The sequence below is a fragment of the Calypte anna genome, chromosome 2 (genome assembly GCF_003957555.1).
Source record: "Calypte anna isolate BGI_N300 chromosome 2, bCalAnn1_v1.p, whole genome shotgun sequence".
Lineage (NCBI taxonomy): Eukaryota > Metazoa > Chordata > Aves > Apodiformes > Trochilidae > Calypte > Calypte anna.
Genome location: NC_044245.1, coordinates 140,016,823 through 140,039,024, shown reverse-complemented (window position 1 = coordinate 140,039,024; position 22,202 = coordinate 140,016,823). Strand labels below are relative to the sequence as shown.

The following is a 22,202-nucleotide window of genomic DNA, read 5'->3' as shown; positions in this document are numbered from 1 at the left end:
CTGAGGGGTGACCTCATTGTACTCTATGGCTTCCTCAAAGAGATGGGACTGGCATTAAATTCTTCACTCCAATGAGTGAAGACAGGACTCAGGGAAATGGTAGGAAGTTGAATCAAGGAAAGTTTATGTTAGATATATGGAAAATGTTTTACATCCAGAGGGTGGTTGAGCAGTAGAACGGGCTCCCCAGGGCAGTGGTGACAGCACTAAGCCTCTGCCTGAGTTCAAGAAGCATTTGTATGATGCTCTCAGGCACAGGGTGTGATCCTAGGGGTGCCTGACACAGGGACAGGAGTTGGACCTGATGATCCTGATGGGTCCCTTCCAACCCAGCAGATTCTATGATTCTATGTATGTAAATTTGAGCACACTGGTACTTCCTGATAAATCAGGACCTAACGAAACTCATTAACCAGAGATACACAACAAAAAAAAAAACCCACGCATATCAGAACTTTTTATTTAAGTTAGCTGAGGATGCATATTTGGCTCAGGACTGCTTATCCTGTACTTTAAAGAGACTGACTGCAAATAATATAAAAAAATAGAAAATGTAAAATTAATATTTTTAAAATTGTCACAAATTTTGAAAACACTTGTATAAATTCTGCAAAGCTTATATACCCTTAAAGGGGCATAATTTAGTTACCACATATAATGATATTTGAAAATATGAGTACTTTACCCTAAAGCTTAAACATAGACATATTAATGATGTGTAATTTTTAGAGGGTATCAAAATTGGTTATGGTTAGAAAAATATACATAATTTTGCTTCTGGAAAGGAACAGGTCATTTATCAGTCAAATAAAATACTAAAAATGCCTCTCCACAGACTTTTTTTCACAGTCCAACATAAAATGTATATTTATGCACAGCTTATGCATTATGTCATTCTCAAAAGACATAGTCAAAATTTTGACAGTAGAAAAAAATGTCATTTCTTACTGGTCTCAAAGTTGTTGGCTGCACTAATTGTTTATAGAAAAGCTATACAGCAAGATGCAAATCAATCACAAGAAAGGGGGAAAAAATTGCTCAAGAACAAAGGAAATTATAATAAATATAACACTGATAGAAATAGTGACCAGCAGTAAAAGACAAACCAGCATGCTGTAACTTCAACAGGAAAAAATAATCATACTGCAGGTATTAAAAGGACACTTTCATGGTAATTCTCATGAATTATAATAAGTAGCATTATAGATTATTGTCTACTGGAAATAATCTGGACTGAATTTTGTTTCTGTGGATGTGATTCATTGCTGTGCTTCAGTTTGTGGCAGTGTTAAACTTCAGTTGCACACACAGAATGTAAGCAAAAAAAAACCAACCAAACAAAACACACCTCCAGTTTTTAAAAGGAAGTGAGATAGGGAGAAAGTTTCAAACCCATGTGCTTTCAGTACCTGAGTGCAATGCAGCAGCCAACGTAACTATGGTTTGCTTATTACTTCTTTAAATTAATCAGGGTGTAAAGAATGATTTCAGAAGAGCAACATGACACTTGCAACAGTGACTGAAGGTAAAGAGACAGTGGCACTTCAGGATCTGAAATCCTTTCCAGTGGCCTTTCAAGTGTCAGTATGCTGGTATCTTAGCTGCAATAGAAAAAGGAGAGGCAAATCCCCATGAAATAGCTCAAATCAAGTATGTTCCAACATTTCACAGTAAGAAAGACACAGTCTATGGAACTACTGAACAGAAAAAAAGCATGAAGGATAATAGCAGCATATGGTTTACAGTTTTCACTTTTCAGTTTATTAATATTAGTGGTGCATGCAGCAATGGATAAAGCAAGGAATGAAATTCTGACAAAACTGGCATTTAACTACCACATGTCAACACTTAATTATGGTCTTTGTAAACATCTAACTCCTTTTTTAAATTTCATTACAAATAAAAGAATATTTACATATCATATATATGTATATAACCACAAAACCAAAATTTAATCCAATCCTTATCAAGGAAATTGTATTTTGAGGAGCAGAAAACATAATACAACATTAATAGTACACATCCAAAGATTTTGAAGGCATCGTGATTTTCATGTTTTCTTTCTCCAGACATATCCCCCTGGTTTTTAATAGACTAAATATTTCATTTCAGAGTAAATAAGTGGAAATATTATGGAACAACTCTTGTAAAGAATAGCTCCACTGCTGAAAAATGCTCGAGGCATGGTGATCCAGGACTCTGACTTAAAGCAAAAATAAACAGCGTATAATGCCACAGCAAAGAAGTGGCCAATCAATACCATTGGTTTAGGAGATAACCTGCATAAAAATAAATAGATAAAACACATAAATAAACTGAATCAGAAAGCACTGAAAAAATTTCATTTTGCAGAGATTCCCACTCTAGATTACACACAGCCTTTTAACTAAAGCAGTTCTGATCTTGCCATCTCAACTGAAAAATAAAAATGTCTTGGAGCTGCTACAAACCTTGTATTCCTTTCTACAATACAGCCTTCACACACTGCTGCTTTCTTTTTATTTCCAGTAGTCTGTATCTGCTTTTATAAACCCCAAGGGAATTGTTTTTAACAGGCTCTATCAGTTTACCTTCTTATTCAAAACAAAGGGAACTATAAAAGCCCACATTCTCACATTTTCAAAGTAGTATGACTTAGTATGACTTGGTGCACCCATAAGAGAGGTCATTCAAAACACTTTGATAGTTATTGATTTCCCTGTTCCTTTTGCTCTTACATGGAAAACCTCATCCTCACTATTCTCAACATGTCAAGCATGAAACGTTTCTACCAGCTCCTCTACCAGTCTGGACCCCTCTACCTTCCTCATTGAAACGCTCGTGCCACCTACATTAACTAATTAAATTTAGTATGATCCCAAAAATACTGGATCCACTCAAGTGGATCACTGTCCCTGTGCAGAGCTGACTGGCTGGGAGCAAAGCAGCTCCTCATGGTAGCTCACAATGCTTGGCCCAATTCACATCACCACCTATTTATTACCAGTGCACTGAACTTACACAGAGAGCAGTCCAACAGGACCTGAGACACATTCTCCACCAAGTCTGAAGTAATGTAAACAGGCTTTCTTTAGCTGATGCAAGGAATCTATAAAAGGAATTAAAATAACAAATATATTCAACACATAATGAAAACTTTTTCAGCATAGACAACAGTGATACTAAACCCAGAACTTTAGCAGTTGTTAAATTCGTCTGGATTTTGAGCTAGTTTTATTTAAGTGAAGTATAGTCTTACAGAATGCCTACATATTCTTTAATACTGACACAAGAATAAGTGTTTTCTGGTTTTCTTTGTTGATGGGGTTTTTGCCTAATTTTTTTTAAAATAGTAACTCCAGACTTTCCTTCACAAAGTTAAAGCTCAGTTTAAGTAACACTAGAGCTAAATGTCTAGGCACAGAACACAAGCTAACCCATTAAAAGCCTCTGACTGATATATTTATAATATATATCAGCATATATATACACACACATATTTATATCCATACATAAACAGAAACACATGAATATACATACATACATATCCCCTTCCCAGACATATTTATTTACCAAGTCAGAAGTTATCTTTAAAATATATTTACCATCTGTGGCAGCGAAGAGTTCATAAAGTGCCTGAGCAAGAACATTCACTACAAAAGAATGTGATTTTTTTCTTGACCAGTAAAAAGTTTTTTTTGCCTGGAAAATAATTTTTTTAAAAAGTATTTCTGTCAGTAAATACAGAAGAGCATTCAAAAAATTACCCAAGAGTAACTACAAGTCTTACTCATGTGAAAGTGTAGAGTGGATTTAGCAATAGACTAGACTGGATCCAAGGTCTTTATAGAATTTTGGAAACTTGCTGAACCAGTTATCTAGGCTCCTTTTACATTAAATTTAGAGCAAAACAAAATACCAGTTGTTCCAGGATGGGCTTAATCTCACCCTATAGTAGGTAGCTGGGGTAGGTCAGCAACTTAAAGGATAACACTCACTTAGATCTCTGTTGACTAATTAGGAAACAACTAAAAGCCAGAGGTGCTTAGCAGAGTTGTGTCTGGGTGTGGTCAGGTAAGGCCTGTGTTGGTCTGATGTTCATCTCTCCACTTCCAAATACACTTGTAAAATACTTTCTTGTAGTCTATAATTATTCTAGCTCTCTTTTAGCAAAGTCAGCCTGCCTAACCTGACTAAAAGCACTAAATAAATAAATGAAAAATCCCATCTACTGATCCAAATTTTAGGTCTAAATCTCGTTGAAAAAGTTAAACCCAGCATCACCACTGATTATGCCAATTCCCAGGAAAGGAGGGTATTTTCTTACTTACTGCTCTGAGATTACTGCAGTTGTCAAGAGGCTACTCATGCATTGAAATGCATCCTGAAAAACCCTGAACACATATTAGTTAACCTCTAAGTACCACTCACACCAGTGTAAGGTTTCAAACCCATCCTGCTTAAAATCATGTTACAGGTACTCTACTAATAAGGAGTATCAGATTACACTAGCAAAGCAGGCTGACTGGCAGCACAGCAGTCTCCTTAAGCAGTTCTGTCTTTAGCCACACAGCCATAGCACTCCCAAATCATAGCTCAGCTCACTTATAAATGCCTAACATATGATTTAGCTATTCAAAGCTCTGAAAACTGCAGTGCCTCACTAATAATTTACATGTCCTCGAGTTGAATAAAACTTAAAAGTCTGCCATTACATTGCAACAAAAGCTGCCTTAAGTAAGTCCAAAATACAAATTCACCTTTAGAACATCAGAATCTTCATAAAGGTCTGGAATATCCTGGAGTAAAATTCTCCATATTTTAACATCATTTAAAATAACACTCATTCCTCCACCAGTTAGAGGGTGTCTCATGTTATATGCATCTCCTAAAAGAAGAACACCTAGGTAAAAAATAAAAATTAATGGGATACTGCATGACCATTACATAATCTTAGAACTCTTTTTTTTTTTTAAATTCAAACACACTAAGAGTTCATTCCCATCATAAAATAAGATGAATAACAACTAAAAATTAAAACAAGGAAAATGGAAAAGGGGAACAAAAAAGGCTTTCTTGAAATTAACAGACTAAAAAAGGCTTTAAGATTATCAGGGTCAAAATATTTTTCTCTACAGTTATACATACGTGTGTTAAACAACATGAACACACACAGACACTTTTCAAGGTAATTTTGATCCTTTTTTAATCAAGTTATCCTTAAAAAGACCGTATTTGTATTAGCTTCAGCAACTAACAAACTTAAAGCAGGCACTGATTTTGAAGTCTGGTGTCAATATAAGCATTCCAGTGAAATTCTGCAAAGGTACACGTTTTCAAAACACTATTTTTCGAAGAAGAATTATGTGACAGTTGTACTGAGCAACAAACACACCTCTATGAGAACAAAACCTAAAGTTGCAGAAGTTTGTAAGGCCTTTTTCCCTCCTTTTATTTTCTAATACTCACCTTTTTTGTTAACAGCTGAAGGAGGCAAGAAGCTGGCTGGCATAGTCCTTAAACGATCATTCTGAACTGCTGTTAAGAATGGTTCCTTTAAGTGATCTGCAATAATCAAATATTTGAGTTACTCTACTTAAGACAGTCTAAAGTAATTTGTACAAAACCCATTTTTAACCTTCTCTTATTGATAAAGTCCTTCAGAACTCCTAAGCTCACAGATGTGAGCCAACAACTGCTGTTTGATGTGGAACTGAAGCAGGGTGAATGGTTACTAAAAACTGCTTCAGTTTTGCACATGTAGGAAGCCCACACAGTTCAATGGATTCAATGAAAGGTGCCTTTTCTGGCGCCTTTAATTGCAATAATTATGGATAGAAATCTTTCTCCAGACTTACCAGGTAGCTGTGGATGAACGTTATTAACCATGTACTCTTTTAAATTTTTTGGCATTTTCCCTCGAATATCAACGAGGACCCGAGTCTCAGTTGAAGAAATCTGATAGATAAGCACTGGACTAGTTTTGGCTAAAACAAGTTCAGCATGATTAGCTTTAAACTGTGGTGCATCCTTAAAAAGAAAATAAGGAGGGGAAACATTGAGACTGCTTAATGAAAGAATATTAAAACTTCAGATACACAATGTAATTTTTTGAAATATTCTGAAATGAAATCCCACATCATATTAAGTTTGTGTTTTATTTCTCCTTAAATGAACAAGAGAAATATTTACAAAAACAAAGCTCTGAGCTTCAGTGTAGCAACAATTCTTTTGGCAATACATCTTAATATTTACTAGAACATATGTTAAGTTACACATTTAATTTGAATATCTCACTAATATGTAATATATGCCATTGAAAGCCAATAATGTAGTCAATGTAGTTGGTTTTGGTAAGACCATTTTGTTTTCTTTTCATAAAGAAAGTGCTAAGAGGGAAAGAAATACACCAGTCTGCTTAAAACTACATGGAGATACCAACTAAGGAAGAATAATAGGGTCCTATCTAACCAGGTCTTAAACAAGCACCCAGAAGAAAGAGAAGGCACTTGGACAGTGGCAACTATATGGGAAGGGACCCAAAACCTTCTGAAGTTCCTGCAAGTCAGTGTTCCCAGTACAGCAAATGTTCTGTAGTACGTGCTCCTTCTGTTTAATTATTTTTGCTGTTAATCCAATGGTTATTAGAACCACAGAATGGTTTGTGTTGGAAGGGACCTTAAAGATCATCTGGTTCCACCCCTCCTACATGTGCAGGGAGACCTAGGTTACTCAAAGGACCAGGTTACTGGACCAGGTTACTCAAAGCCCCTTCCAAAATGGCCTTGAACACTTTCAGGGATGGTGCATCCACAATTTCCCTGGACAGCCTGGGACAGCACCACACTGTCAGAAAGGCAGGGGCAAGTTAGACCCACCCAGGATTTCTACCTGGGTTCTCCAGCCATGCAGCTACCAACCCAGATTCTCACATTTTGTCTTAAAGCTTATAGGTCCTGGCCACTAGCAAACCCCAACTTAACAGAGGAGCACAGTTTGGGAATTCTTCTGGGGTATAAAACAGAGGTGGTTCGACTCACAGCTGCCAGGATTTGCAACCTCAAGATTTCCACTTCCTAACAAGTGGTGTTAAGTATTGTGAAAAAGTGAGTGTCACCATCTTAGCTACGGAGATCTTATCACAAACCATTCAAAACACCCCTACATCCAGTGAAATTATTTTACAAATTGGGTTTTGTGGTCCCTACCTCTACTCCAGACAATAATGCTATATAACATACAGCACTAATAATGCACTTAACACTACCTTATGCGAGATGCTGAAACTTCTTCTTCCAAAAATAACAAAACTGTTTTCCATGAATTGGCCTAGTGAGTCCAATGTTCAGTTTAAACTATGTTAAATCCTAACCCAGTATTTTTAAACCCTCCTTTGTTCCACTATATGCTTAGATTAACACCATGCTCTGTTCTTAAAACCAGAAATCTACATTAACAAAATGTGTTTTTATACCTGACTCACAGTTACTAAGTGTTTTAAGAGTCGTAAATCTGATATTTAACTGTACCTAATACACTAAATCTGGCATAACAAGTTGAGCTGCCCTAGAGCTGGGATTCTATGCCTCAATAATTTATGAGTTAGAAACACAGGCAAAAAAATTCAACTGCTCCTCAAAAGGACAGAGAAACTAATAAAATGGCTGAAAAAATATTCAAAAGCATAGTTCTAATTGATTCTGTTGGAAAACAACTAATACTAGAATTCCTGACAGTCCTTAGAACAAAACAGTAACTTCTAAAAAATTTTTCTTCTCATTTCTCAGTGTAGGCCACAAAAAGCCAACATAGCCAAGCAATGCACAAAGGTAATGAATTACAACAGAATCAGTGAAATTTAGACAAGATTAAGACATGGTAGCATACATGTTCATATAGCATTACAATAAAAGTTACCTTCAAAATGAAACCAACAAAATGGGATGAAACAGTAACTTTGTTGGAGACCAAGTTTTTTCTAAATTTGGAGAAGATTCCATCAGCTACAATAGTAAGTGGTGCATGAAGTTCCTGCAGCATGGAAGGAAAAAAAAAAAAAAAAAAAAAAAGGAGGGATGTTTTATTTCAGAACAGTGGGAAACAGCTCCCAAGCCTGCATTTTCAATTGCATATTAGATGTTCTACAAAACAGTAAGAGGATAACAAATTTATAATGTAACATAACGTAATGTAGCATATTAAGAAATGAAGTAATTTCTGCCTTCCCCATCTTGATATTTAACTCTGTTTCCTCTAAGAGCTATCTTGACAATGTGCTCCAGTTTTTATAGATGTGAATTCAGATAAAATGGTAGCTGCATAGGAACTTGGGTAAAACAAAGATAAGAAAGAAGAGTAACTGCTCCCTTCAGCCTACAATATTCTTCAGGACAAAAAAGAAAAACAAAGACATTTTAAATGAAAGAACCAGGCACAAGCAACTAAAAAAGTGAATTATAACAAACTGAACTGCAGTAAGGGTACCAAGATCTCCTTTAAAAGACGAAGCAGTGAACTCTGAGCATCTCCTGGTATACTTACCAACTATAAGCACACACAGTGTATTTAGACAGAATACAATCTGAGTAAACTGATAAGGATCAGACTGAATATATACACTAATTCCAAATGTTTAACACACACGTTCTTCTCTCACATAAGCAAATTATCATTAAAATATATATTTTAAGCACTTTATTGTTATGGTAATATAAGAACATTATTCTAGAAAATATCTAGAGGTAGATGTTTCTATCTACCTACAGCTTTCTCATAGTCATGCTACTCAGTAATTTAAATGCAAATGACTATAGATTTATATTGAGCATTAGTCCCTCCCCTTCAATAATGCAAACGCATTTGGCAGGAGCAAATACATGTCTTCATTTTAAGCTTTCAGGTTGTGAGTAACAAGGCAAAATAAAGTGCTGTGTTTCAACATTGTTCCTGGAAAATATTACAGGATGAAAGAATCTGCTGAGCCAGCAGATGAATGGTAAATCCCTGCCTGGAATCCCCATCAAGCAGTTCTCTGGAGCTGAGGAATGGGATTAAGTCACTTGTAACACATGATCCTTACATTGAAAGGAAGTCAGACAAAATCAGATGAGAGCCAAGCTGAGTAAAATACTATAAGTTCTGAGATCAGAAACTAATTAATAAATTAAGCTCAGAATCAGTTCAAGAGACAGCAGAACTAACAAACCCTCTTTCCTACAGGTTTCTGTCTCAGATGATTGCAAGCTCTAATTATTCATGCAATTAGAGCAAGGTCACCTGCCCATACAGGTTCCCTGGTGCATAATTCATGCTATGCTTTTTCCAGTTGACATACTAAGACCTTTCCTATTTTCAGTTGCCTTGCTTTCACAAATGTTATAACTTTTAGTACACTGGCTAATTTCAACCTTATTTAAGAGAACACAAATCTCAAAGGTAACGTGGTAGCCAATGTGAGTGAAGAGAACAGAAAACCAGACACACAACACAGATCAGCCTCCTTTCCTTGAAAGCAGGATAAGGAATGTTAACAGGCTTTGGGTTTGGTTTGCTGTTTTGTATGAGGTTTTTTTTTCCCTAAGCTGTAAAAAGTATACAGACAGGTAGACAGAGAGAGTTAGAAGAAATGTTTAGCAGAAATGTCTTAACACTACATTTCTCCAATCAAAGATTTAGGCCAGCAAATAATATAGCTCTTTCCATGCATAGAACTTTAGCATTAAAAGTGAAATATGAATTTGCTTATCCCCATTACATTGATAGTGAACTCTTAGCCTTAAGAACAAAATAAATGCTGTCAGGAAAGATGGAAGCTAAAACATTGCTTACCCTACTTCTGGTCAAATAAGCTATACTTAACATTACATAAACTTCATTATCCATAAATGTGTAAAGCTGAAAAACACAGCTGAAAGCAAAATATGCACTACCAGCATCCAACCACCTCCAAAATGAAACAAAAAATGCCCTGCTCCCTACTGTATTACTGGATGATGAAGCCAATTACATTTGGGGGGAAAAAACCCTTCTAACAGTCCTCTTCCATAGCTTTCTCCCCCATCCTGTCTTCCCAGCACCCATGTGTGATTCAACTATAGTGGATTTTCAAATGCTGCTTTATTTAATTTATATGACACTAAAGATAGAGAAAGGAACTGGATCCCACTACCTCCAGCTACCTCAGGAAGCACCAAGGATCTTGATTCCATACAGCTCTCCTATAGCTTCCTATTTACAGCACTCAGCCATCAACTCAGCCTGGGAAAACCAGCTCTCCTACATTTTGGGTAAGTACTTTAAAAGGCTCATTTACACGTGCTTTCACCATTTCCTTTTCTAAACGACCTAAAGATGAGAGATGTTGGTAGTAAAGCTCAGTGGAGGATCTTCCAACTGCTCTGGAACTTTTTCAGTCTGGTCTGGGGGGCAACAGAGCCCAGACAAGTGATTCCTGTGCTCCCCATCAGAGCACATCTGAGCACACCAGCTACTTAACTTTAGGCAAAAAAGCAATTTTAAAGCTGATAAAGGGGGAGATTACACATTTGGTGTACCTAGAGATCAGGCAGTATATCCAGAACTTCAGTACATAGATTCTACCTGCACTGGTCTCTCCTAAACTTTTTGATTCTAGGTCCGAACAGATTCACAGCATTTAGCCAGTTTAGCATTGTTTGAGGCAAATGACACTAATTATATCAGTGATGCAATTAAAATAGGCTAGAACTGTGGAAGTGTATGTGGAAATGTTGACTATCAAACACAAGCAAAGCAGAAATCACAATATATTAGTTTTTCTACCAGTAATGCTCAAAATATATTAGAATTCCAGACACATGAATGAATAAATAATTAACTGAATTCTCCAGAGACACTGAAACAAGAAATTATAATAAGAATTCCCATATGCCAGGATTGTAGCCACTGGAAACATCTTCCTTCATTAAAGCTTTCACTTGCTTGATAATTGTAATATTTCTGTACCAGTTCTCCAAAAAAGGCTTTTTAAAAAGTTGTGTCTCTATATAGACATAGATAAGCCAACCCTTGATTTTCTCAATATTGTAACAAAGATCATAATGGAAAACTGTTTTACCTTCGTGTCTCCAGTTTCTTTGTCCTTGTACCGAACACCCAAGACACAGTCATCTTCCTCAAGCAATTCCAACACAGTCCCCTCAATGAATTTTGCACTGAAATAAGAGGGGTTAGAGTAGAACAGAAGAGGATTAATTATGCAAACATTTCAAGGCACTAGACACAAAAGGAAAACCAGATTTTCACTAATCTTGTCTCGGCCAACACAAACACTTTGTTTAAATTTTAAAAAGATGCATTCTTGACTTCTTTCAGAAGCCACACTGGACGTCAAAAAGTGCTTGTCAGAAATTTCTGCTCAACACCACCACTTGGGTTTGGGACTTGAGATTATCCCTAGCTGTGCTTCAGATGCTCCATGGCCATGTGAGAGATACAGAGAGCAGTTTGACACTTAGTAATGGTCAGAATTCAGACAACTGCCTGAGTCATCTCTGCTGTATGGTGGGAAACACTGACAGTGCAGGCGAGATCTAACTCTGGGCAGAATTCAGGAGCAAGATCCAAAGCAGCACTTCAACACTAGGTAAGAGAGCAGTACCTAATTCTCAGAATAGTCCAAAGTAATCTAGAGATTATTATGACAGAGACATCCAGCTTTTCACCTCGGGAATCCAGCAGAGACTCTTTTTTTTTTTTTAATTAGCTTTTAAATTTCTGCTAAGGCTTCAGTTTGAAGTCTGAACTGAGCATCATTAACATCCAACTCCCAACCAGAGCGATTTGGTTTCACAAATGAAATCTCTGTAAATTGTAATCTCTTGTTGGATCTGAGCTGTTAAACCCGATCACAGAAGTTCAGGCTCAGCAGCTTGAAATTGACATTCTTTCTCTCTCACAAATATTTTCATATCCAGATGGAGTGCCACAGCTTGGAGAAATGAGCTTAAAGTCCACAAGAGAATACAACTGCTTGATATTTTAGGCTGGCAGAGGAAACATGAAAAACTTAATTTATATCTTTGCTACATGTCAGCCAGCAAAGAAATTTCAGAGCAGATATTGATTGGCTTAATTTGCCAGGTAACAGGCAGATTGGCTCTGTCAAAATGTGAAGAGTCATGCATAAATACACTACCAAAAACTTAAACAGTGAGGGAGTGCAGAAGCATGCTGGTTAACAGGAGGTGAATCAAGAGTTATGCAGATCCTATCAGCTTTACATTTGTTTTATAGTTCTAATTTCAGTTATCTAAATGAGTTTGTTTTTTTTTAAAGAGAATGTGGAAAAGGAGGAAAGAATTGAATTCAAGTCACAGGTGTTAATTTTGTAAATTTCTGTTTCAAAGACACTACAGCTACTAGAGTTTTCCCAGAAGCTGAGCAAGGGTCCAAATGTCACTTAACTTGAAGCATCAACAGCAAAGCTTTAGTTGTTATGGTTAGCAAATGTGGTCATTCGTTTTAACTGTACTAAAGAGATGCTTTTACTGATACCTTTTATAATTCACATAATATAACAACTATTTCAATTTTCAAGTTCATAATAGACATCATGTAAGGCCAAAAGACAAAGATGTGTTCCTTGTAATCATTATTTAGGGACAAAACCAAACAAATAAACAAAAAAAATCTCCACAGAAAACAGCACCTAGAGTCTACTATTTTTCAATAAAATATTCCTTTTCATGTCTTGTATAAAAGGATGCAGTTACACAGGAAATAGGTTAATAAATGGAAAAAGATACTTCCACTTAGTGCCCCTTTCTAGTAATTTTGCTTTATTTCTTGTTATCAGAAAAAAAGCAGACCATGCAGATGTAAAAGAAGCCTGATTTCTGCTATCACAGATAACATTGGTGGAAGAAATAAAAGCCCCTGCTCATTGCAGGAGTGTTGGAGTAGACAACCTTTAATGGTCTCTTCCAAACCATTCTATGACTAAAAATTTACACATTTGCCACTTGTTTCTTGACCAAAGAAGCTGTACACATTTCTCACTGAAAAAAGTTCACTTCTTCTGGTAAAATGCCAAACAAAGGAACCAGCAGAAGGGAACCAATTCTGTACACCTAAACACAGATGGGCCAGTACTTTGTCTAATATTTAAGCCTATATTTCCATAGCTTAAAGTTTAACTTTTCACAAAGACTAATATATGATGCATATGCAACTCATTAATTTGCCTGCAGGAATCTGAGCAAGTAACTGCAGCTGTTACATTCTCTCAGTCTTGTTCATTGCAGCCTTCTGTGTTGGGATAGAGTGAAAACGTTAAGGAATCTCATAGATACTGGCAACAGTGCTTCTACACCTCTGGATCTGGTGACTCACTTGGGCTCTGCCATTGCTGCCCTTCGGAGGCCCATGATGAACTGGCCATGATGAAAAGATCTTCCACTTGCCACGTGGCCACCCTCAGATGTTGGGTAAGGAATTTCAACCTCTGACTTGCTCTCTATGTCATGAATTATGTAACCATTTACTACTTGTGAATCAATACCTTCTACTGTATCTGCAAGACATAAGCCAATAGATGAGTTGAAAAAAAGGCTTTAAGAAAGCTTTTTTCTTTACATAGTATTTCTTTGCACAGAATCCAGTTTCCTTAAAACACACACATTGAAGGTTATTTTCAAAATGGTAGACTGGAAATACGGAAGCAATTTTAATTAAAATATTAAGTGTAGATAATGTATGTCTTCATTTTCCCAATTGACATGGTTTTTCTAAAATAGCATATTTGAGTGTAGTATCTTGTATTATACACATATTGACATTTTGAATTGCACTCACCTTCAAGGCCCAAATCTCTGAGAGCATTAAAACCACCAGGTTGCAACAGTTCTCCAACAATCCTGTCAGGTTCTTTCAGATCCCTCTCTATCACAGTCACCTTTCTTCCATCCCTTGAGAGCACTGTGGCCAAGGAAGAACCAAGGATGCCTGATCCCACAATGATAATTTCTGGATCATATTGGGGTGATAAAGTTGCATTTGAAGCAGTCTCAGTCAGATATACATCTGAGAAGTTTACTTCTCTTCTACCCTTTAGAAAAGAAAGCCAACAAAGTTATATGTGCCAATGTATCTGGATCATAACTTTGTCAGAGAGCTAACTTTGGATTAGTTCTATTTTGACCCAGGGACCTGAGAGAGCATCTGTATTTGGAGAACAGCTTCCAGTTCAGTTTTGTCCAAAATGAAACCAGTTCTACTCTACAATGCGACAAACCCAAAACAAATTAAGAAAAGAAAAAACAACACCCTCTCAAACAAAATCAAGATAATTGCTTAAAACTGCTCTGCTTCTCAAGGACAAACCACTAACGTAGTCTCAGAGAGACTGAACATCAAGTTCTTATAAAAGGCAGTAGTCAAGGCTGTCCTATATTCTTGGTCTGTAAAATTAACACACCACTGCATTCATTCCAGTGAGCACTACTACACAAAGGCCTTAGCACTTTGGACTGAAAAAGTTAATAGATTTACAGGAAAAGCTATTTCTCTTTAATTTTACTGTACGTGAATCTACCTACCAAAGTAACAGTTCATGATAATAGTCAGAATAGAAAATTGACAACAGAAGCAACTACCTGGTAATTGTTATAAATAAGTGATCCTGAAATGAAAACACATCATTTACCTACACTTAAAACTGCTAGGAATTTATGTACCTTAGATCACATATATTAACATATAAACTGGCACCTGAAGATCATCTGTGTCGCAGATGTTTCTCAACATCCAATCACATACAATTTTAAGTCAAAAAGTTGTATGGGTGATTCCAGTGCAAACCTGGAAGTCATTTATGCAGCTGGTAGAATAGAGTCCTGAACTTGATCTCACCCAATGGGTTGTTAAAAAGAAATTAATTAGAGGAGGAGGAGGATTGGGCCCAGCTGCATGAAAGCTCATCTCTGAGGGAGTTTAGAAAGCAAGGGGGTCCAGTCAGAATCTCCCTGGGATGACCCCCACTCTGGGGAACCCTGCCTGCGTCCACTCTGTGGGACTTGATATTTTGTTTGACCCCCACATCTAGGGAGCTGTGCTCACTTTGTGAGAAGTGACAGTGCTGCACCCACCTTGTGGGGCATGACAAGTTCAAATCACTCTTTCACAAATGCCTCAGGCCTACAGTGCTGACAGTGGTAAAAATATGATTGCATCAGTAAAATAAATCCTAAAAACAACACTGACACCAGGCTTTCCAGTGTCATAGTGTTGTGTTTATATCAACACAGCAAGGGTGTGCAAAAATAACTATCTGAATTCAGCTACTACAAGAAATTGGGGTAAAGGCAGGCTTTACCAGAAAAACAAACTAAAAATCCAGAACCTTTGTCTTGCAGCCAAAAATAGTTTTAGGGGCCTTTGTGCCAGGGGTCAGTGCTCATATTAAAATGCCCAGAAGCACACAGGGAAGAAGCCAAACAGAGCCGAGACCAACAAATGTACTGAATATGCATGTCGAGTCAGTAGTCTGAGATGGCACAACTCCAGCTGAGCTCCAGTCACAAACTACAGTCTCACACTGAGCTCAACAGAACAGACTGAGTCTGTAGCTTACTGTGCAAGCAACACTTTTCAAATCACTCTCTGCAGTTATCTAGACAAATGTGTTTTATACAGAACTATTAGGAAGATGATGACAGAGTCACAGAATGGCAGAGTTTGGAGGTCACCTCGTCCAAAGCCCCCCTCACCAAGCAGGGTCAGTTAGAGCAGGCTGCCCACAACCACGACCAGTTGCATTTTGAATACCTGCAAGGATAGAGACTCCAGCACCTCACTGGCACTCGAAGTGCCAGTGCTCAATCACCCTTACAGTAAAAAAATGTTTCCTGGTGTTCAGAGGGAACCTCCTGGGTTTTGGTCCTGCCAGTGGACACCTCTGAAAAAAGAGTCTGGCTCCACCCTCTTTGCACCCTCCCTTCAGGTATTTATATACATTCATGAGATCCCCCTGAAGCCTTCTCTTATCCAGGCTGAACAGTCCCAGCTCCTGCCTTTCCCTACAGAAGATATGATCCAGCCCTTTATCTCTACAACAGACTGGCAATTGAAGATATTTTCCTATTAGTAGAACGATCCTTTATTACAATTCTTTCTTCAAACACAAACATTTGACTTGACTCTACAAAACTCCTGTTTTATCTCTCACGTAAATTTGTTTCGTCATCCAAAACTAATGCAAAACACGACGAATAAGACATCCAGCATCTAAAGACAAACTCACCCCAACCCTTTCTTAGCTCCTTTCCTCACCAGGGCAGAGGTTCAACAGCCAGAGGGATCGGCAGGAGGACAGGACATTGCACCCCAGACCTACCTTTCTGGATTTGAGTTTTTCGACTTGTTGAGACCCTGGGGTGGGTTTGGACCAGAAGAAGCCAACAAGTGGTAAAGCTGAGAGAACGTCTGACACCAAGCTTGAGTGGGTCTTCCGCTGCTGCTGCTGTTTGGGTCCTCTGAAGCGGTACCTGTATGACAGCAGCAAGCCGAGGGAGAAAAACACCAACACGGAGAGCAGCACCTCCTTATTGGCATAAGTCATGAGGTCTCCACACTTTTTATACACGTAGATGAAGGAAGCGATACCCAGAAAAGTCCACATCGTGAGGGGACTGGTCACCGCTCCTGGCTGCTTCTTCCAAAGCTTTCCCGCCGATGAATGCTGTCCAAAACCGGGTTGTGGTCAAGGTGTGAAAAATATATGTACAGAAACGCAAAGATTTCCTTTGCGATTGGAGGGAGATCTCAATGCAAAAATAACGAGGTCCACAATACCCTGTGGGGGAACAAGCCCCACCTCGCTTGGATGCCTCAGGAGCCCGGAAAGAGGGTCCAAAAATGCCAAGAAGGCAAAAAAAAAAAAAAAAGAAAAAAAAATCAACCAAATAAAAAGTAAATATAAAATTTCTTTCAAATGCCTGAGCTCGCCACACAAGATGCTCGCCGAGCTGGAGCTCGTCCCCGCCGCGTCCCGGGCTCACCTCTGTGCCCAGCCCCGCCTCGGCTGCCGGGACGGATGCTCCTCCGATGTCGGCGAAGGGGCCGGAGCCTCCACGCCGGTACGTGAGGGAACAGCGCTGAGAGGCTGACCACCGGTGACGCGGCTCCGGCAAGGCACTGCCGATGCCCCACCTGCACGGCTCAGGAACCCCCGCAGCTGCCTCACGGAGTGAGGATGAGGCGCTCGCCCGCTCGCCCCCTCCCCCCCGCCCCGGGTCCCGGTACCGCCTCACGGCGAGAACCCCGCAAGGGCGGGGGTGCGGTGGGGGGGGCGGTGGGGACAGCAGGGCGCCGCTGAGGGGGCGGGGCTATGCTAATGAGCAACCGCCTCCTCGTAGGTACCGCGCGCCCAGTGCCCCAGCGGCATCCGCCCAATCGGCGGCGCTATGCCGAGATGGCGCCACGGGCCCGCCACCAATCAGAGCGGGAGGCAGGCGGGGCTTGCGCGCGACGGGCTCCTAGGGCGATGTGACGTCATGGGAGGGCGGGGACGGCAGCGCCGCGGTTGCCATGGCTACGGGATGAGGGACTGATCCTGGTCCTGATCCTATTCCTGATCCTCCTCCTGCTGATCCTGCTGCAGTCGCGCGCCGGCCGGCGCCCTTCCCGCGCGCCTGGCTCATGCGGACCGCGCCTGCGCACTGCCAGGGGTGCGGAGGCGGCGGGAGCGGGCGGGTGGTAGCCCGGAGGGACCGGGGACTGGTGCCGGTGCCGGTGTCGGTGCCGGTGCCGGTGGCAGCGGTGCACAGGAGGCGAAAGGCAAACAGCTCATAGGATGCAGCGGCAGCAGCGTTGGTCCCGGTGCCGGTGGGTCCTGAGGGACGGCAGGGTCCGTCCTGCAGACTGAGGAGGTTCCAGAATATTTTGGAAGAGGAAAGGCTTTAAGTGTGCGGCTGCGGGACAGCCGGGGGGGCAGGAATCGGCCGGCAGCCGCTCAGCTGCAGGCGGTGTGGGCCAGAGAAAGCCCTGGGAGAACTGTGAGAGATGGGGACCCTGAGTCCTGGGTTCAGTTCTGGGGCCTTCACTACAGGAAAGACGCTGAGGGGCTGGAGAGAGCTCAGAGAAGGGCAACCAGGCTGGTGAAGGGTCTGGAGAAGAAGCCCTGTGAGGAGAGGCTGAGGGAATTGGGAATGTTTAGTTTGGAGGCTAATGGGAGACCTTCCTGCTCTCTACAGCTACCTGAAGGAGGGAGGGGGGTGCTGGCCTTCAAGTAAATAATGTTGGGACTGGAAGAAATGGCCTCAAGTTGCATCAGGGAAGGTTTAAACCAGATATCAGGAAGAATTTCTTTACTGGGAGAGTAGTTAGGCTTTGGAACAGACTCCCCAGGGAGGGGGTGGAGTCACCCTCCCTGAAAGTGTTTAAAAGCCATATAGATGAGGCACTTCAGGACATGCTCTAATGGGCATGGTGATGCAGATATTAGTGATTACATTTTATTTTTTTTATTGGAGGGATGTTGATGATTGGATGCAGTGATCTTAGAGGTCTTTTCCAACTGTGACAATTCTGTGTGATTCTGTGAGGGAAGACCCCCTGTGCCCCAGCTGTGGGGGTGGCAAGGGGAATTTTGAGATTTTCTGCTGAGATGTTTTACATGGCTGGACAACACAATCAAAACAGAAATAATCCTTTTTTAGGATGGAACTCAGCAGGGGCACCCAGCATTGGTTCTCCCTTGTCTCTGTGAGACCTTTCTTGAGCCATGTACTGGTCACAGCACAACGATCCTGCATGTGGTTCTGCTGCAGTATAGGAGTGATTTAAAGTGGTGAAGCTATGAAACATGTCAGGATTCAACTGCAGGCAGAATTGCTGAAAAAATAAGAAAAAACCAATCAAACCCAAATGGAGCAAAAGGAGACAAGATCTTTGTCCTGGTAAAATGGAGTGGATTTTGAAGAAGGGAAGAACATTTAGTAGTTATACATGTAGTAAAAGGTTTGGCAGACTGGAATGAAAACAGGAGAAAATGGGAGACTGTAAGAGAAGGTCCTGTAGTTCATTCAACATGTCACTTGAGGCTAAAAGTAAAGATCTATGTGATTAAATGTCAAGCACAGATTTTTGTGTATGATAAAGACACAGATCTCTCCCAGCGATGGTGATTATTCCCTCAGTGATGAAATGAACTCTGGTGTAGCAGAGGTATCATTAATCATAGGCATCTACCTGTTATAACCTGTTCACAGCAGGAGCTGCTTTTCCCCAGTTTGAACTAGGGTTATTACAGCTGTCAGCAAGTTTTATGTTTAAACCACTTGAGACTGAACCTCTTAAATACATCTGCACTTGATTTCCTATGTTCAGTTTATAAATGTTTCCTGTGCTGGCTAAAAATGCCTTTTTTATGGACTGAGCTCCACAGAGTCATTCAGTACATTGTAAGACCAAATTAAACCATGTTAAGGCTCTTGTGGGTATTTCATGTTAGACACCAAACATAAGAAGAGCCACAGCTTTTAAGTTACTGGAACCAATGCAAACCTTCCAAAGAATAAGTTATGTCAGATGAGTTATAGGAGCCAATAGCTGCTGAAAATAATACCAGAATAATGTAAGTGCACAGCCAGAACTGCACGAAGGACCAGAACAAGCTGAAGTGGCTAATACAAAGAAGGATGGTGGTTAAGAAAACAGACTGAAGTGGAATTATGTGAATGAAAATAATGGCATGATGATTTTGAAATTAAAATTTTGTCTACACTTTACTGCAAACTACCCAAAGTCCCTGTTCACCCCCTATGGATCCTGCTTCATGCAGCTCTGGGGTTACTGGTGTCATCTTGTGACAAGTAAGTATAACTCACAACAGAACATCAACTTTCTGTCTCTTCCAAGTCACCCTGTAGCCACTGTGCTTGAGCCAGAGGAGAGGGCAGTAATACATGGCTGGTACAGGAAGGAATGAGTGTGTGCTTTGTCAGAGGACCAGCAAAACTGCATGCCTGTTCCTCTTCCACCCCAAGAAGTCACCTTCTGTTGATGAAAAATATCCATGGAAATGTCTTTTGGGATTATGTAATTTGTGTGTCCGTTTTCTTGATATGTATTTGGAGTGGTCAGCACTTGGAATTGAAGCCATTGTAGAATTCTGGGTTTGAATGCAACACCCAAAGACCCACCCATTCGACGCTCAGATATTATCAGAACATTTTTGTACTTCTAGCCAAGACATTGAAAATGGGTGGCTCCCCACTGCCTCCTCCTTTCCTCTCACTGCCCTGCCTATGGTGAAGAGCTTGACACATTTGCATGTCTGTGTTCACTGTGAGAGCTACCTTCTGTTGCTTACATTCTTGTAAATAAAGTATTTCTGTAAGTATCTAGGCAGAGTTACTTATTTTTTGCTATGACCTTATTTTACAATTTTTCAAAATTACCCATTTTTTCTATTCTGCATTTACATGCATTCTTGATCTTCGTTAAAACATTTGTTTATAGAAAAACTCGCTTCTCTTGTGAGACACTGTCAAGATGACTACTATGAAATATCTTTTAATTATTTAAATTACACAGGCAAATGTGAGAAAGCTGAAACAAGAATGTCGAAAATTTCATAACAACTTTACAACCAGGAAATAAAAGTACACAAGAAGAGGTTGGAGTTGAGCAGATTTTTCTCTTAACCTTTCTCCTGAGGCAGCTTCACTCACTCAGCAAAATGCTATTTTCAGACTCCAACAACCAGCAGTTGGCAGGGCAATTGTGATGTTGGAAGGACCAGAAGTGGTTGGCTGAAGTCCAGCATATCAAATCCCTTGATGAAGACTTTGCCAGTTGGGCAGGAGCAGATGTCATGCGTGCTATCTTAAGGTGTAGACCCTCAAAACACAAGACATGGCCCTGGCTCATCGTCACAACTACCCTGGCAGCTCATGCATCAGGACCAGTATCTGAGGTTCCAGGCATATTGCTTATAAGCCACACAACTGACCATATGCTGTAAAAGACTGAGCCTTGCTGTCCACAGGAATGCTACACATGATGTAGAGCCTGGTCTCACTGCTCATATAATTAATAGAAATCTGTTCACACTGGTAAATACCTTGGTTGGAAAAGATCTTTGAGACCATTGTGTCCAACTGCTAGCCTAACTCTGACAAGTCCTTAACTAAACCATATCTCTAAGTACCATGCCTATACAACTCTTATATACTTCCAGGATTGGTGCCTTCACCACTGCCCTGGGCAGCCTGTTCCACTGCCTGGTAACCCTTTGAGTAAAGGAATTCCTAATATCCAATCTAAACCTCTCCTGGTGCAACTCGAGGCCATTACCTCTTGTCCTGTCACTTTTAACTTAATTGAACAGACTGATCCCCACCTCTTTACAACCTTCTTTGAGGTAGGTTATCTGTCCTTATGTTTTACTACTCATGAGAAGATGCAGACCCTGGTAAATGTTGGAAGAGGAAGCTGTTAGGGTTTCTGAAAACAGGAGAAGCAGCTGTTATTATATGAAACTGCAATTATCCAGAATTAGAGATGCTTTGAGCTCCAAAGCAAGAGGCCACGTGAATAAAAAGCTGTAATTGTTGCATCTATACCATTGTGTGTGAAACACAAAACTGGTACCCTTCATGTGGAGATTGTATTGTAGTGAAACACTGGCTGGTTTAATTCATTTCTCTAACAAAGTAGTGCAGTACAGTTGAATATCTTCAAGACTGATCACAATGATTGATGTAAACACTGAAAATACAAAATATGTCTCTCGAATCAGTATTTTTTCTGCTCTTTTTAAAATATACCAAACATTCTCAATTAACAGATTTGTTCCCCAAACTTAACTAGCTTCTGTTTTGTATCATGCTTGACAGGCACCTAAAGATCATAGAATCATAGAATTGGCTGGGTTGGAAGGGACCTCATAGATCATCAAGTCCAACCCTTGAACCACCGTTGTGGTTGCTAGACTATGGCACTGAATGCCACATCCAGTCTCTTTTTAAATAGATAGATAAGATAAGACTGCTTATCAGGTCACCTCCTGGTACTCGTTCCAGACAAAGATAATAAATTTAGCAAGGTAACAAGGACTGAAAAATAGTAATAAATAAAAAAAGAAGTTCTTGGGATGGCAAAATCTGTGTTATCTTTAGGAAGTCTGTGTGCCAGTGATTTATGAAAAGACAGAACCCCTTCTGCTGTATAAAAACTCCAAG

At 39.9% G+C, this 22,202-nt stretch overlaps 1 protein-coding gene across 1 annotated transcript; it reads right to left on the bottom strand.

Moving 5' to 3' along the window:
* Positions 1-431: 431 nt before the first annotated feature.
* SQLE (squalene epoxidase) lies at positions 432-17,268 on the bottom strand. The gene is made up of 11 exons (XM_008505327.2): positions 16,352-17,268; positions 13,813-14,065; positions 13,351-13,531; positions 11,075-11,171; positions 7,897-8,010; positions 5,838-6,009; positions 5,449-5,544; positions 4,740-4,882; positions 3,585-3,681; positions 3,001-3,088; positions 432-2,279 (listed from the first exon to the last, which is right to left on the bottom strand). The coding sequence occupies exons 1-11, from the start codon at positions 16,634-16,636 to the stop codon at positions 2,087-2,089; spliced, it is 1,719 nt and encodes a 572-aa protein (XP_008503549.1). The 5' UTR covers positions 16,637-17,268; the 3' UTR covers positions 432-2,086.
* Between the last annotated feature and the right edge of the window lie 4,934 nt (positions 17,269-22,202).